General features: G+C 37.7%; 2 protein-coding genes and 1 pseudogene across 3 annotated transcripts; all 3 read right to left on the bottom strand.

Moving 5' to 3' along the window:
- Window positions 1–1,957: 1,957 nt before the first annotated feature.
- LOC148981831 (uncharacterized) lies at window positions 1,958–4,022 on the bottom strand (annotated as a pseudogene). The gene is made up of 3 exons (XR_016155298.1): window positions 3,945–4,022; window positions 3,816–3,863; window positions 1,958–2,837 (listed from the first exon to the last, which is right to left on the bottom strand). The product of XR_016155298.1 is annotated as an uncharacterized LOC148981831 (transcript).
- An 808-nt stretch (window positions 4,023–4,830) lies between these two features.
- LOC148981830 (uncharacterized) lies at window positions 4,831–12,629 on the bottom strand. The gene is made up of 2 exons (XM_089129055.1): window positions 11,739–12,629; window positions 4,831–8,625 (listed from the first exon to the last, which is right to left on the bottom strand). The coding sequence occupies exon 2, from the start codon at window positions 8,618–8,620 to the stop codon at window positions 6,701–6,703; it is 1,920 nt and encodes a 639-aa protein (XP_088985181.1). The 5' UTR covers window positions 8,621–8,625; window positions 11,739–12,629; the 3' UTR covers window positions 4,831–6,700.
- A 1,093-nt stretch (window positions 12,630–13,722) lies between these two features.
- Window positions 13,723–15,890, bottom strand: LOC120484904 (uncharacterized). Its single transcript, XM_039680349.2, has 3 exons — window positions 15,765–15,890; window positions 15,630–15,677; window positions 13,723–14,730 (listed from the first exon to the last, which is right to left on the bottom strand). Exons 1-3 carry the CDS (start codon window positions 15,805–15,807, stop codon window positions 14,180–14,182), a joined length of 642 nt encoding a protein of 213 aa, XP_039536283.2. The 5' UTR covers window positions 15,808–15,890; the 3' UTR covers window positions 13,723–14,179.
- Window positions 15,891–17,075: the final 1,185 nt, after the last annotated feature.

Raw genomic sequence — 17,075 nt, 5'->3', positions numbered from 1 at the left:
ATGGTAAGAAAAACAGTTAAAATCATAAACAGAAATAAACTTACTTCTAGTAGCCAACAAATCCCCTCAGTCTGCTGACACCGATGAAATGAGCTTTAAATGTCAATTTACAGGAGATCTGAAGACATCAGCATAATAAATGAGGTGAAAACAGGAACTATTGTCATGAAATAAAGAGTGTTTTCAGTAGATCTGTTAATATTGATGATCCTCAGACTATCAACACTCATTCAACAAGCCATTCAGGATCATCAGCAGATCATCAGAGTGTTTGCAGTTAACACATTATTTGAGTCAGGATATAAAAGCCAAAAAGAAAAACTGCTACACTGAAAGGCAATACGGTTATTTCTCACTATGACATGGATAAAACATCAATAACACAAAAATAACCACTAAAGACACTCATCTTCATAAACCGATAAATATTTACAGCAGCATTATATGACCAAATTAATCTTATAGCTAGTTTGATCTTATGATAACTATATTAATCACTATAAAAAGTAGTTGGATCATTTAAAAGAATAACAGAAACTGTAATTATCACAAAACTTTTAAAAATAAAGAGCACCACAAACAAAGCACTGTTGTTCCAAGAGTAAAACGCTATTGATTTTAGTATTGCTTTAATGTCTCACGTGTGTCTCATTATAAGTTAAAGAATTTAACAGTGATATCCAACAACACAACAAGCAGTCTCTGTTCCAGTATAACACGATTCCCTAATTCCCCTCACAGATCTTAAACTCTTACTTTTCACTTGAAACAATCACACAAAAGCACACACACTCGCTCAGGTCTGAATGAACTCCACATATTCTCCTCAGACTCGCTGCTGCTGCACTAAATGTGTATTTCAGGAGGAAGACGCCAGAAAAGACGCACAAGTATCGCTGTGATCGATGAAAACAACACTGAAATGAGTCTGTCGCTTAATCAAACTGTATAAAGTGTGTGTGATGGGTGTGTAAAGATGAGAAATACCGTGAACTGCTCTCCTCGCCTCAGAAAACTCGACGCTGCAACTCAATGAGGGAAAAGATAGCGCGAGCGAGCGGTGACGTCATCGGCCGCCAACGGTAGATGAGCAGAGACGCGCCTATGGCAAGCCGGATTAGCATTAAATACCCCTTGCTGTACTAGTCCTAATTTAGTTTTGACTAACTGTCCCGCACTGGGAGGAGAGCCCGGGTCTAAAAAAAGAGTTTACAACAACTGTTAAACTAAACTGACACTTCTCAAAGTGTTTGTGTTGACCTGAACAGACCTTGTGGCATTCCACAGCTAAAATGAAAATATGCTGCATTTATAGCACAACCTGCTGAAGCACAAGAGTGTGAGAGTGACTGAGTATGAATGGAGTGAGAGATGGTGTTTGAAGACACACTGAGGCAAATCAATTATTTTGCCAAATACAGCTCTATTTAAATGTAATATGTAGGCCGACAGAACAAATTCTGCCCAATAAAATTTGGTTAAATTACCTGGTTGGAATTGTAGTGGCAAAAGAAGATAAAATAATGGGGAAAAAAACAGTGCCACATTTGCGCAGCGCATAACACATCTAACCTTCTTTTCAGCATAAACTAATGGAACTGATTCTTTGTTAAAAGTATAAAATATTGTCTTGTAACTTTTGTCTTGTAGCCGCGTGGGTCGAGTGTTGTCAAATATACCTAATAAATAGTGTGCCAATAGTGGGACTCAAAACAATGAGATAACTGAGTTTAATTGACTAATTGTAAAAAGTACATTTGAAATTTAGTAAGAGAAAAATTGCAAATATGATGATGAAAAGTCAAATTTATTATAAACAAATGGGAATATATGATATGAATTCAAGCCCTGCTGATTGACATCAGAAAGCCCCAAAAGTGGCTCAAAATCAGCCCACATGACCTTACAGGGACCACAAAGAAGGACAATGAGCAGATGAGCAGATGATTTAATAAATGTTGTTGTCATTAACAGAAATAATGAAGGTGCTTTGTAATCTCAGATTATTTGAGTGAGAAACAGCTCACAAGGAGCTTCAACAATAGTCAACATCAACCAAACTTTCTTAAAATTGAATGTTCAGCCCTTGAATAGATTTAGTATCAACTTAATAATAACCCCAAAGAACAAAAAATGATTGAAAAATAAAAAATATCCATGCAACATAGATATGAGTACATAAACTAAAATAATAAATGGTAATGACTGATTTAAGAAATTTAAGACAACTGGTTTTCATCTTCATGGTTTGGTAGTAAAATTTTACACATTAATATTTTAAGGGAATTCATCCCTCTACGACTACATGACACAGATGCTTCTGAGCCCAGAGCAGATACACTCATTTTTGGACCAACTGTGAATCCAGTTCCCCCAATTTTGAGCTCCACCCCGTCCAGACCAATAGATGCACCCGTGTCGAATCCAAGTCCCACTTTCGCAGCAACTGGACCGGCTTTAGCTGACGCACTGGCGATTTCAACTCGAGCAATTCCTCCAACTTTAACTGCACTGACTTCAGCCTTAACGCCGGCGTTAGGGCCTCTGGCTTCTGCCTCAAATATACTGTATTCAGCACGAGCTTTTCCAATTCCTGCTTCTGCAATGTATCCAGCCTTGGGGATTCTCTTCCCTGGTTTATTTTCATAAGATGACGCATATGATCCATGTTCAGCATAAATACCTTCTGCTTTGGCATCTGCTGTCATACGTGTCCAACATGCCTATGATTTCGCTTCCAGTTTTTTGTGCTTTTGACTCTTTTATAGTAATCTCATCGATTTCATTCATGCCACTGTTCTGCCGCTGTTTGGTAGAAGGTGTGTCAGGTTCTACATCTGCAAATAGTGCAAATAGACACATATGTTTACAAAAAAATAAGCATATATAAATGCACGCCATTTTGCGCTTAATTGTAACACATTGTAAATGTGACAAGATTGTTTGGGACGTCACCTGTGGGAGAAAACAATCCGTCCCCTCATAACCGTACTCACAAATTCTTCAAATGTTCCCTTGGTTTAACAAATCGTGCCCATGTATTAATAAACCGTACAAGTTCCTAATCCATGCTCTCAGATTTGTAAACCGTTCCTTCTGAACCCACAAAATCATAAACCGTGGCTCAGTATAATAGAATTAGCAAAAAAAAGACTTCACATAGGCCTATAAATAAGAATAACCAAAAAAACCAAAAATATATAACACAAACACATTTCCAAAACTGTAAAAGGTTAGTTTATATAAAAATAAAACATTCATAAATTATTTTACTGTCTTACGTGAACTCGTTTATAGTTATAAATACAAATAATTAACATTATTATTATTATTAGGCTACATATTTAGAAGACGCTTTCATCCAAAATAGGAAAATGTCAGTCATAATACAGGTTAGACCATAATAATAAATGGCTAAAATTATCACAAATAAACACAAGATTACTATCAACTGTGGGAAAACTTAAAATACTCCATAATTTCTACTCCAAAAATAAACTCACATAACAAGAAAACATGCTTTTGTAAAATAAAAGAAAACAATCAGGCACACTTTCATGACCTTCGTGAACTGGAGCGCGTCTCAAAAATGAACTGAAACTCAGCGAATGGCCTCATGATATTTATACCTTTATAAAGCTTGAAATGTCCACTTTTAATCTAACGAAATTCGAATACCGCCTGATTATTGTTTGCAGCCGATACTGATTTAGAAAACACTAAACAATTAAAAGGCCTTCTTATTTTTTCAGATTCATTTATTAAAAAAAATAATCTTTAGAATCTTAATATAGTAAATATAGACCAATAGTTACCGTTTTCACTGTCTTCATGTTTGTCAGTGGGCATGTCACAGTCTTCATCTGCAAATAAAACAATTCACTTTACCGCAGTGCAAATGGATATTTAGAAAAACAACAAGCTTTATATTAAAATGCACTTACCGTTTTGATCGTGTCCGTGGCGGCTTAGTTGTTGTTTAGCAGACATTTTAGTGCGTCACAAGTTCTCTATCTTTTATCATCTCCCAATAAAACATATTTCTCAAATCATGTCTCTGTGTAGTCTTTATAAAACATTTTTTTTTATCAAATCATGTGTCTTGTTCTTCTGGACTTCATTGCATGACCAGCTTTTTAACACTTTTGTAATTTCATGCCTGTAAATAAAAGACTATCTATAAAGTCTTATAAGCAGCTTACATATAAAAGCTATAAAACATAAAATAAAAGACTATTTATAAAGTCTTACATTGGGTATAGCTGAACAAATTGCATTTTTTTCACAACATAGCCCATCCGCCTCAAGGTTGTGGCTTCACAAATGCTTTGCTGCATACCTCGGTTGTAACGAGTGGTTATTTCAGTTAAATTTGCTCTTCTATCAGCTTGAATCAGTCGGCCCATTCTCCAACAAGGCATTTTCGCCCACAGGACTGCCATCGCATACTGGATGTTTTTCTCTTTTCACAGCATTCTTTGTAAACCCTAGAAATGATTGTGTGAAAATCCCACTAACTGATCAGATTGTGAAATACTCAGACACCAACAACCATGCCACGCTCAAAATTGGTTAAATCCCCTTTCGTTCCCATTCTGACATTCAGTTTGGAGATCAGGAGACTGTCTTGGCCAGGACCACACCCCTAAATGCATTGAAGCAACTGCCATGATTGGTTGATTAGATAATTAGCCTTTCGCCGAGCCCCGCCCCCCTTAGTTACTGCTGCTACCTCCGTCAAACAAATGGTCAAACACGGGCAGCGCGACAGATTGCCATGACGGCAAAGGGTATTCCTGTGCGTGTCAGTGACCTTTTTTGGAGCAATACCTCCGCGATATCAAGCAAGATCGAAGCAAAAGGGGTTACGGTATGCGGTGGAGGGATTTATTCCAAATATAAAATTAAGAAATGAATGAGACACGACTACTATTGATGCTAATGCTTACCAGTCTCAAGAAAAATCAGAAAAACCCCATGACCATGCTAAGTTACCTCAAATGCAACCAGCACAGCCTTGAAGATTTTATAAACTGGTTCAGTGGCTAATTGTTTGGAGTTCGAAATATATAACTTGCGCTGCATATTTATTCATTTTGCCTCCGATACAGGAGTACACGTTCGCTTTAACAAGCAGGTTGTTCACAGCAACCGATTGCGTGTCATGCTCATGCTGAATGCGATTTTCGTGTTTAAAAAGTAACTAACGTTATGCATAAGAGACGGAAAGAGGCAGAGAACCATGCGTTATTTAAGGTTATTTCTATTCGTTACGATATTGATATATGAACTGATGTTGTCATGTAAGCTCCATGCTTTCCCCGTTGCGAACGTCCTCTAAACTGTAGTCTACGGTGCTGCACTGCTAACTTAGCTGACTGCTGCTCATTTTCCCAGAGAATATCATGGTATGTTAACAACAACCCTTTAGAAAATGTACAGTACGTCCTTTGTGGATCCTCTTGATCTGCTTTCTCCGTGCTTCTTTGACTAATCTCAGTCGCACGCACGCTGCACGCGAGACGAGTTAACCATGTTCGACACATTTAACTGGAATTGGGGCGTCCACACTGTTTAATACATCTTAGGCACCGCTCGCGTTGTGTTTTGGGCTTTGGAAAGGGAAAAACCCGGAAAAAACACAACTTCTCCAGACAATCTCTCGGGGTATCATGTGTCCGATTTACTAACGCCGTGGGCGCACCGCTTACTGTTTGACGGAACAGCTCACACAGTAACGGTTGCTATGATGTGTGATTGGACAATGGCCATTTTGTGGGAGGGGCCGGCGAAAGGTCAATTGCATTCATGAGAAATTGAACAGGTGTTCCTAATAATCCTTTAGGTGAGTGTGCATATTATAACTAGTGTATGAAATGGCAAATGTAAATTATATAATTGAACTATTTTCATTTAGTAACAAACTTTGCCCAAATGATGGGAAAAGGTAAATTGAAATTCAGAAATGCATCACCATTTTACATATTACATCTCATATTGAAAATTGCTGCCCATATGCTTTCATATTAAAGTGCTTCAAATGGCTGATGTGGAATAGGGGCTCATCCAACGAAATGATCGGTCATTCGTTTCTAAACACAAAATAAATTAGAATTTTATACTTTTTAAGCACAATTGTTTGTCTTGTGCTGGTCTGCATCGCACCAGGCATTACATTCATCACGTTGGAAAAACTGCATTGATTTAGACTTGAAGTCCATTTGTGTGGAGAAAAATTCTGAATTTTAATTGACTATTATTTATTATTGACATGAATTTACTTTCTACTTAAGAAAGGAAGACATCTTGGATGGCATGGGGCGAGTAAATTATCAGGAAATTCTCATTTTGAGGTGGACTAATCCTTTAAGATATTTTAACTGTGCTTATTTCCGTCATTGGAATAAGTTATAAGTAGAGGGTGGTAATGGACAAGACATTTACAGTTTTTGACCATCTCGGTGACAACGTTTCTTCAGTCATTCAGCCTGAACCCCATGCAGGAAATCCAACGATAAACAATAACAAAATGGATTTTAATGGGACTCGTGATGGTGATTAAATGCGGTTCAAATGAGCCGTTGTCACACGGAGGTGGTAAAGTATCAAAGGATCACTTCTCCAGAGGTTTTTCTCCAGTGTGGATCCTCTCGTGTGTTTTCAGATTTGTTGATCGATTGAATCTCTTGTCGCAGTGTGATCACTTGTAAGGTTGTTCTCCAGTGTGGATCCTCTCATGTGTTTTCAGAGATGATGATTGACTGAATGTCTTGTCACAGTGTGAACACTTGTAAGGTTTTTCTCCAGTGTGGATCATCTCATGTGTTTTCAGATGTGATGGATCACTGAATCTCTTGTTGCAGTGTGAACACTTGTAGGGTTTTTCTCCAGTGTGGATCCTCTCATGTGTTTTCAGATATGATGATTGACTGAATCTCTTGTCGCAGTGTGAACACTTGTAAGGTTTTTCTCCAGTGTGGATCCTCTCATGTGTTTTCAGATTTGATGAAAAACTGAATCTCTGGTCACAGTGTGAACACTTGTAGGGTTTTTCTCCAGTGTGGATCCTCTCATGTGTTTTCAGATATGATGATTGACTGAATCTCTTGTCGCAGTGTGAACACTTGTAAGGTTTTTCTCCAGTGTGAATCATCTCATGTGTTTTCAGAGATGATGGATCACTGAATCTCTTGTTGCAGTGTGAACACTTGTAAGGTTTTTCTCCAGTGTGGATCCTCTCATGTGTTTTCAGATTTGATGAGTGACTGAATCTCTGGTCACAGTGTGAACACTTGTAAGGTTTCTCTCCAGTGTGAATCCTCTCATGTCTTTTCACAGTTGATGATTCACTGAATCTCTTGTCACAGTGTGAACACTTGTAAGGTTTTTCTCCAGTGTGAATCATCTCATGTGTTTTCAGATGTTTTGATCGATTGAATCTCTTATCACAGTGTGAACACTTGTAAGGTTTTTCTCCAGTGTGGATCCTCTCATGTGTTTTCAGATTTGATGAAAAACTGAATCCCTTGTCACAGTGTGAACACTTGTAAGGTTGTTCTCCAGTGTGGATCATCTCATGTGTTTTCAGATATGATGAGTGACTGAATCTCTTGTCACAGTGTGAACACTTGTAAGGTTGTTCTCCAGTGTGGATCATCTCATGTGTTTTCAGAGATGATAACACATTGAATATCTTGTTGCAGTGTGAACACTTGTAAGGTTTTTCTCCAGTGTGAATTCTCTGGTGCTGTTTTAAATTGCCCGCTGTAGTAAAAGTCTTCTCACACTCAAAGCACATGTAATTTCTCACACCAGTATGAGTTTTCTGATGTATATATAAATAATGACTCTGTGAAAAACTCTTTCCACACACAGAACATGAATACGGCTTCTCATTTGAATGAACTGTCAGGTGTGTCTTCAGGTCTGATGCCCTAAGAAATGATTTGCCACATTGATCACACGACAACGGCTTCTCTCCGGTGTGGATCATCATGTGACCATTAAGATTTGATAATTGACTGAATCTCTTCCCGCACTGATCACATGAGAACGGCTTCTCTCCGGTGTGGATCATTATGTGAGCATCACGATTTGATGATCGACTGAATCTCTTCCCACACTGATCACATGTGAACGGCTCCTCTCCAGTGTGGATCCTCATGTGAACATCAAGGTGTGGAGATTGAGTGAAACTCATCCCACACTGATCACATGAGAATGGCTTCTGTCTAGTGTGGATCCTCATGTGACCATTAAGGTATGATAATTGACTGAATCTCTTCCCGCACTGATCACATGTGAATGGCTTCTCTCCGGTGTGAACTCTGATGTGACGATGAAAATTTTGTTTGGTTGTGAAACTCTTTCCCTTTTTTGTCTTGGAACGACTAGAAGGTTTTCCTCCAGGTTGGACATGATGTTCCTCCTCCACTTCACTCAGTTCTTCTCTCTCCTCCTTCACTTCTCTCAGTTCTTCTCTCTCCTCCTTCACTTCACTCAGTTCTTCTCTCTCCTCCTTCACTTCACTCAGTTCTTCTCTCTCCTCCTTCACTTCTCTCAGTTCTTCTCTCTCCTCCTTTACTTCATTTAGCTCTTCTCTCTCCTCGCTCTCTTCCATCGGGTCTGAAAAAACAGAAAAACAGTGGCGGCTGGTGAAAATTATTGTAGGGGGGGCTGAATAAGAGGGGGGTCTGGGGGTTCCCCCACCCCAGAAAATTTTGAATTTAGTAGATGTGATTTCCTGCATTCTGGTGCATTTTAGGCCTTAGGCCATGCCCTTACCTATACCAATAAAATAACTTAAACCAGTCAATACCAATGGTCAAATAATACAATAATAATAATAACAGTTTGAAAGTTAATGATAATGAACAAGTTGCATGTTTATTATGCTCTGTGTGCTGACAGAAAAAGTGCAAACGCATAATATTGATAAATTATAATATAGGTAATACAAAAAAAAAAAAAATAGGTAATACAACAATCTAGTTTAATCAATCCCCAGCTGTAGACTACATATTTTTGACAAATTGACAATTGGATAATGGATAACAATGTGTTGATACTAGAGAAAGAGAGAGAGAAAAGGCTCTGAAAGAGAGGGTGGGACAACATTCTTGATTGTAACACCCAAGTATGAGAAGAAAGTTGATTTTAACTAGTATGAAACACAGTAATCTAGCTCAGAACTTAAAAACATCAAAAACAAAGCAAACACACAGGTATTAATATTCCTATAACTAATATCAAATGTGTGTGAAACAGTGTTTATGTGTGTGTGAGTGAGTGAGTGAGTGACAGAGCGACTAACTTTACATTATTTCCACTCGACGTCACTGGCGCTGCCATTCTTCTCTCATCTGAGGTAAAAAAATGTCCCGTGGTGCGCGTGCACGGTGCACTCCCCTAATCTGATACTGTGGGCGATATTTTCAGCGCCCCCAAACCATAAAATTTGACGGCGCTGATTGGCGAAATATAAACTTTTTTGCATAGCAACCGGGGAACCATTGGCTTAAATTCCAGCACTGTGGGGCTGAGCGAACTGGCGCCCTGAGAAGACAGCCTATTGGCTATACTACTACACCAACATGATAAAAGTAACGAAAGTGAATGCAAATATCATTCTGGTGAGTTCAAAACACTTTTCAAAGTAAAACCATTATTAGCATATAATTAACAAAGATTATTTTTCAAAATGATAAATTATAATATATATTAAAAAAACAGACAGACAGGTCGGAGGGAGGGCGGCGCCCCAGCGCCCTCTATGGGCGAGCCGCCCCTGCAGAAAAACTAATTTATGCATGAGAATTTAAAAATTTTCTAAATCAAAATAGAGAAAAATGGAGTGAATGGAGATTAAAATGATCCCAGATGTAACTGCAATAAAAAAAAAACAATCATTTTTGAATTTTTATAAATGAATTATACGTCCCTGAAACTTTTCAATCATTCTTGCACCACTCCTGTTCAACCTGTATATGCTCCCAATGAGCCAAATAATGAGAGAGAACCAAATCGCTTACCACAGCTATGCAGACGACACACAGCTCTACTTAGCCCTATCGCCTAACGACTACAACCCCATTGACTCCCTGTGCCAATGCATTGATGAAGTAAACAGTTGGATTACTGTTACATACTGGACTGTGTATACTCTAATATTAAAAAGGGATACAGAGCCTTCCCCCTTGCACAACTGGGCCAGTTTGATCACCTGTCACTATCACTGATTCCAGCGTATCACCCTGTTATTAAAAAGCAGAAACCTATCGTTAGAAAAATTAAGAGGTGGCCTGAGGATGCATCTGCACAGCTACAAGACTGCTTTGAACGAACAAACTGGACCTTGTTTTCTAATCAGGATGTGAATGAGTATGCCTTTACTGTTCTTTGTTACATTAAAACCTGTGTTGAAAACATTACTATCAACACACGCATCAGAATTCACCCTAACAAGAAACCATGGATGACTGCGGAGGAGGTATATGCCCTTCTGAGGGAGCGTAACACAGCTTTTAAATCTGGGGATAGAGTATTATATAGCACAGTGCAGTTAAATCTGCACTCCCCCTCAACTTCGAGCAGCATCAGTATGCCCATAGGGAAACTGCTGCAGCAGGAATGACGTGCCAACATCGCCATATTTGCCGCCAGCAGACTTATTAAACACTTGTTCATTAGTAAACAATTAAAATATATCCTTGCTGTTGTTTCCTGAGACATCCATAATCATTACGCTACTTTTGCCAGTGCTTTGCGGCAAGCTTCATGTGTGCTGAACGCGAGGCATCCCGCCCCCCAGAAGCCTATATTTAATTTAATTCACATTTATTTGTATAGCATATTTCAAAATACATATCGTTTCTAAGCAGAAACGCATGTTTTACAGAAAATGCATGTTTTTAAATTACAATTTAGATCTGTTATCAGAGGTGACACGTGACGTTTCAATTAATTTTCATTCAGTTTCATTGTTAAACAATGCATTAAGATAAGGCAGAAACAATGAGCTCATTGAAGTAAAGAAAACATGTTAAATGATAGAAACATAGAAAACTTTAACATTGGTGCTTTTTTAAATTCTCAAAATACGAGTGTGAAAAAGTCAACAAACTGAAAAATAAAATAAAAATTGAGGTAATATTATAGTTAAAACTGGTAACTATACCAGTATTTTTTATATTTTTATATTTAATCTTATAGCTAGTTTGATCTTATGATAACTATATTAATCACTATAAAAAGTAGTTGGATCATTTAAAAGAATAACAGAAACTGTAATTATCACAAAACTTTTAAAAATAAAGAGCACCACAAACAAAGCACTGTTGTTCCAAGAGTAAAACGCTATTGATTTTAGTATTGCTTTAATGTCTCACGTGTGTCTCATTATAAGTTCAATGTAAAGAATTTAACAGTGATATCCAACAACACAACAAGCAGTCTCTGTTCCAGTATAACACGATTCCCTAATTCCCCTCACAGATCTAAACTCTTACTTTTCACTTGAAACAATCACACAAACGAACACACACTCGCTCAGGTCTGAATGAACTCCACATATTCTCCTCAGGCTCGCTGCTGCTGCACTAAAAGTGTATTTCAGGACGAAGACGCCAGAAAAGACGCACAAGTATCGCTGTGATCGATGAAAACAACACTGAAATGAGTCTGTCGCGTAATCAAACTGTATAAAGTGTGTGTGATGGGTGTGTAAAGATGAGAAATACCGTGAACTGCTCTCCTCGCCTCAGAAGACTCGACGCTGCAACTCAATGAGGGAAAAGACGGCGCGAGCGAGCGGTGACGTCATTGGCCGTCAACGGTAGATGAGCAGAGACGCGCCTATACATACAGTCGGCAACGCGTCATAGTTGGGGGGCGTGGTCGGCGTGGGGGAAAGCAGCGCGACCATCCTATGTATTTGAATGACAAAAATGTCATATTGCGAGTCATTTATGCCTGCCGACCGGCAACGGTACATTGCAAAATTAACTGTAATAGGTTATGATTGCCCTTATTTAATTAAAAACTGGGTCAATGACCCAACCAAATGGCCGGAGGTATCGTTTCCAGACTATTGTAAGTTATCTGGTTGAATCTCCAGGTAAGACATCGCGGAAGCAACAGGGGCAACACAAGCCTATATTACTCAAACAACTTACGTATAAGTTACTATAAGTCCATAAAACCATTACCAATTGTACGTATGCTTCACTCCAAACTATTAATCCTTTTGTAAAACGGTGATCAGTTAGTAGATACGAAGTTGCAGAGGGACTTTGCTGACAGTTATCCGAATTCTCACAGACCGCAGTCTGATAACCTTCAGCTGATAACGCTAATGTGACTGAGACATCCCTTATGAAAAACAACTAAAGGAATCTTGTAGTATTTTAGGACAAAATATTATAGTAACGTTAATCCTATAGGAATACTATAGTATTTTGGGACATAGCCTAGAAGTATATAGAGGTATTAAAGAACATCACAGAAGTATTGTACACTATTATAGAATACTAATAGCCATAGGATTACTGTAGTTCTTTTTCGTATGGGATGTAAAGTCAGACAAATCTGGCCCACTGCCTAACGAGTTAAACATCTACTACTATATCACACAGGGACCTCTACTCACACAGTAATCTAATAAGATATGATTAATTTTGCCATTTTGTCCTCCTATCCGGTTCTGTGTGTATGTAAGAAAGGCTGTAGAACTTCAATTTATAATTTGTTAGTTTATTGGTGGTACAGAAAACGACACAGCAACTCTTCGGCATGATTGTCCCATGTATTTCAATGAGCGCCAAGGCAATGTTTTCCCCCACGGGCTAAATTCACACCACGTGACGGGGCGGTTCCGGGGGCGTTCCCAGATCAACCGACTGTATCTATGGCAAGCCGGATTAGCATTAAATACCCCTTGCTGTACTAGTCCTAATTTAGTTTTGACTAACTGTCCCGCACTGGGAGGAGAGCCCTGGTCTAAAAAAGAGTTTACAACAACTTTTAAACTAAACTGACACTTCTCAATAGTGTTTGTGTTGACCTGAACACACCTTGTGGCATTCCACAGCTAAAATGAAAAGATGCTGCATAGCCCAACCTGCTGAAGCACAAGAGTGTGAGAGTGACTTAGTATGAATGGAGTGAGAGATGGTGTTTGAAGACACACTGAGGCAAATCAATTATTTTGCCAAATACAGCTGTATTTAAATGTAATATGTAGGCCGACAGAACAAATTCTGCCCAATAAAATTTGGTTAAATTTCCTGGTTGGAATAGTAGTGGCAAAAGAAGATAAAATAATGGGAAAAACAGTGCCACATTTGCGCATCGCATAACACATCTAACCTTCTTTTCAGCATAAACTAATGGAACTGATTCTTTGTTAAAAGTATAAAATATTGTCTTGTAACATTTGTCTTGTAGCCGAGTGCTGTCAAAGATACCTATTAAATAGTGTGCCGATAGTGGGACTCAAAACAATGAGATAACTGAGTTGAATTGACTAATTGTAAAAAGTACATTTGAAATTTAGTAAGAGAGAAATTGCAAATATGATTATGAAAAGTCAAATTTATGAAAAACAAATGGGAATATATGATATGAGTTCAAGCCCTGCTGATTGACATCAGAAAGCCCCAAAAGTGGCAAGGACACCAATCAGCCCACATGACCTTACAGGGAACACAAAGAAGGACAATGAGCCAGATGAGCAGATGATTTAATAAATGTTGTTGTCATTAACAGAAATAACAAAGGTTTCATTCACAGAGCACAGCAGATCAATTCAAGAAAGGTTTCTGGGACAGGTCAAACAAAAAGAACCGTGCTTTGTAATCTCAGATTATTTGAGTGAGAAACAGCTCACAAGGAGCTTCAACAATAGTCGACATCAACCAAACTTTCTTAAAATTGAATGTTCAGCCCTTGAATAGATTTAATATCAACTTAACAATAACCCCAAAGAACAAAAACATTTATTGAAGAGCAAAATATACCAAAGCAACGTAGATACGATGATGAGTACATAAACTAAAATAATAAATGGTAATGACTAATTTAAGAACTGGTTTAAGTTTAAACAATGTGTTTAGTTTTTCATCTTCATGGTTTGGTAGTAAAATTTTACACATAAAAATTAAGGGAATCAATCCCTCTATGACTACATGACTGAACATGACACAGATGCTTCTGAACCCAGAACAGATACACTCATTTTTGGACCAACTGTGATTCCAGTTCCCCCAATTTTGAGCTCCACCCCATCCACACCAATAGATGCACCCGTGTCGAATCCAAGTCCCACTTTCACAGCAACTGGACCGGCTTTAGCTGACGCACCGGCGATTTCAACTCGAGCAATTCCTCCAAATTTAACTGCACTGACTTCAGCCTTAACGCCGGCGTTAGGGCCTCTGGCTTCGGCCTCAAATATACTGTATTCAGCACGAGCTTTTCCAATTCCTGCTTCTGCACTGTATCCAGCCTTGGGGATTCTCTTCCCTGGTTTATTTTCATAAGATGACGCATATGATCCATGTCCAGCATAAATACCTTTTGCATTGGCATCTGCTGGTCTGTCATACGTGTCCAACATGCCTATGATTTCGCTTCCAGTTTTTTGTGATTTTGACTCTTTTATAGTAATCTCATCGATTTCATTCATGCCACTGTTCTGCCGCTGTTTGGTAGAAGGTGTGTCAGGTTCTACATCTGCAAATAGTGCAAATAGACACATATGTTTACAAAAAAATTAAGCATATATAAATGCACGCCATTTTGCGCTTAACTGTAACACATTGTAAATGTGACAAGATGGTTTGCGACGTCAACCGTGGGAGAAAACAATCCGTCCCCTTCAAATGTTCCCTCGGTTTAACAAATCGTGCCCATGTATTAATAAACCGTACAAGTTCCTAATCCATGCTCTCAGATTTGTAAACCGTTCCTTCTGAACCCACAAAATCATAAACCGTGGCTCAGTATAATAGAATTAGCAAAAAAGACTTCACATAGGCCTATAAATAAGAATAACAAAAAATATATAACACAAACACATTTCCAAAACTGTAAATGGTTAGAATAAACGTCTTACGTGAACTCGTTTATAGTTATAAATACAAATAATTAACATTATTATTATTATTATTATTAGGCTACATATTTAGAAGACGCTTTTATCCAAAAAAGGAACATGTCAGTCATAATACAGGTTAGACCATAATAATAAATGGCTAAAATTATCACAAATAAACACAAGATTACTATCAACTGTGGGAAAAACTTAAAATACTCTATAATTTCTACTCCAAAAATAAACTCACATAACAAGAAAACAATCAGGCACACTTTCATGACCTTCGTGAACTGGAGCGCGTCTCAAAAATGAACTGAAACTCAGCGAATGGCCTCATGATATTTATACCTTTATAAAGCTTGAAATATCCACTTTTAATCTAACGAAATTCGAATACCGCCTGATTATTGTTTGCAGCCGACACTGATTTAGAAAACACTAAACAATTAAAAGGCCTTCTTATTTTTTCAGAGTCATTTATTATAAAAAATTAATCTTTAGAATCTTAATATAGTAAATATAGACCAATAGTTACCGTTTTCACTGTCTTCATGTTTGTCAGTGGGCATGTCACAGTCTTCATCTGCAAATAAAACAATTCACTTTACCGCAGTGCAAACAGACACGGATATTTAGAAAAACAACAAGCTTTATATTAAAATGCACTTACCGTTTTGATCGTGTCCGTGGCGGCTTAGTTGTTTAGCAGACATTTTAGTGTGTCACAAGTTCTCTATCTCAGTCTCTTTGGTGGAGAGTCAGTAACGCTTCTCATATTTATATAATTATGGGGAGGGCAACTGAAAGTGAATGTCAAAAGTCTTACAGTAAGTTTAACGGATAGCCTCACTTTTAGGAAGCTTTATTTTTAGTGTGTGTTTGCAGAAGTCACATGCTTTTCCTTGAAAGAGGATTTCCTCCAGAATCTTGAAAGGGCCAGTTCATCTCGAAACTTCAGCTTTGCTTATATTTGATGTTTAGTCTCTGCGTCAGTAGGTGATTTCTGGATTGTTACCAGTAAACTGCAGTTTTAATCAGTCGGGGAGGAGAAGTTGCAACATTTCCAACATTTTTATTTTTCCCGCCTGTATTATTATGGTGGTTATCGGTAAATTAAAAAGGTATAAAGCATATTTTAATACTTTAGTGAAATTGAATGATAACTTTTATTGGTTAATGAAATATAAGGGTTGTCCCGTGAAAACTAAACGGTTACTACTGTAATTGTTTATGGTACAGTACTGTGTTTTGTTTGACCACACATTTAAGTTCTGCTGATGTTTATTTTTATTTATTTTTTGCTGTAAATATAAGTCCAAAGTAAGGTTGCTACCATATTTTTTATGGTAAAATACTGGCAACCAAGCTTATAATTTTTTTTTTGTTGTTGTTGTTTTTTTACCGTAAATATTTCACTATGTGTTTTTTTTTTTTGGCCCATAAATTTAAGTCCTGTAAAACATAAAAGGTTGCCACCACAGCTGCAAGTTTGTTACTGTAAATTTCACAGTTTTTTTTTAACAGTGTAAAAAGAATAAATAATAAATGTTTATAGTATATCGAGGGCTGGGAGCCAGAGGGGCGTAAGTGGCATTTTGGGCGAATATGAGTGCTTTATATCAAAATAAAGGTCTCGATGAGCTCTATCCAATGGTGCCAAAATACCTATCTGAGATCAAACTGTATTGAATAAATCACCAAAAAGGCGTATCTGATGTATTTGACTTATTTTTTAAATTTGAAAAAGTTTGAGAAAATGTTCACTGTGTTAATATACCATACATTTTTTACTTAAATACTCATTCATGTAAGTATGCCTGTGGTTGCAATATTTGTGGTTTAAGATTACTAATACAGGTGATTGAAGTGTGGTCAAAAATTTTGTTTTGTTTCTCCTGTAAAGTTTGTTAAAAGCCACTTACGCCCCTCTGGCTCCAAGCCCTCGATATATATATATATATATATATGTTTAGATGGAGTA

This window comes from Pimephales promelas, chromosome 3 (assembly GCF_988280905.1).
Source record: "Pimephales promelas chromosome 3, fPimPro1.hap1.1, whole genome shotgun sequence".
Taxonomy (NCBI): Eukaryota; Metazoa; Chordata; class Actinopteri; order Cypriniformes; family Leuciscidae; genus Pimephales; species Pimephales promelas.
Note: the sequence above shows the minus strand (reverse complement) of the source record. Positions and strands in the feature narration are given on the sequence as shown.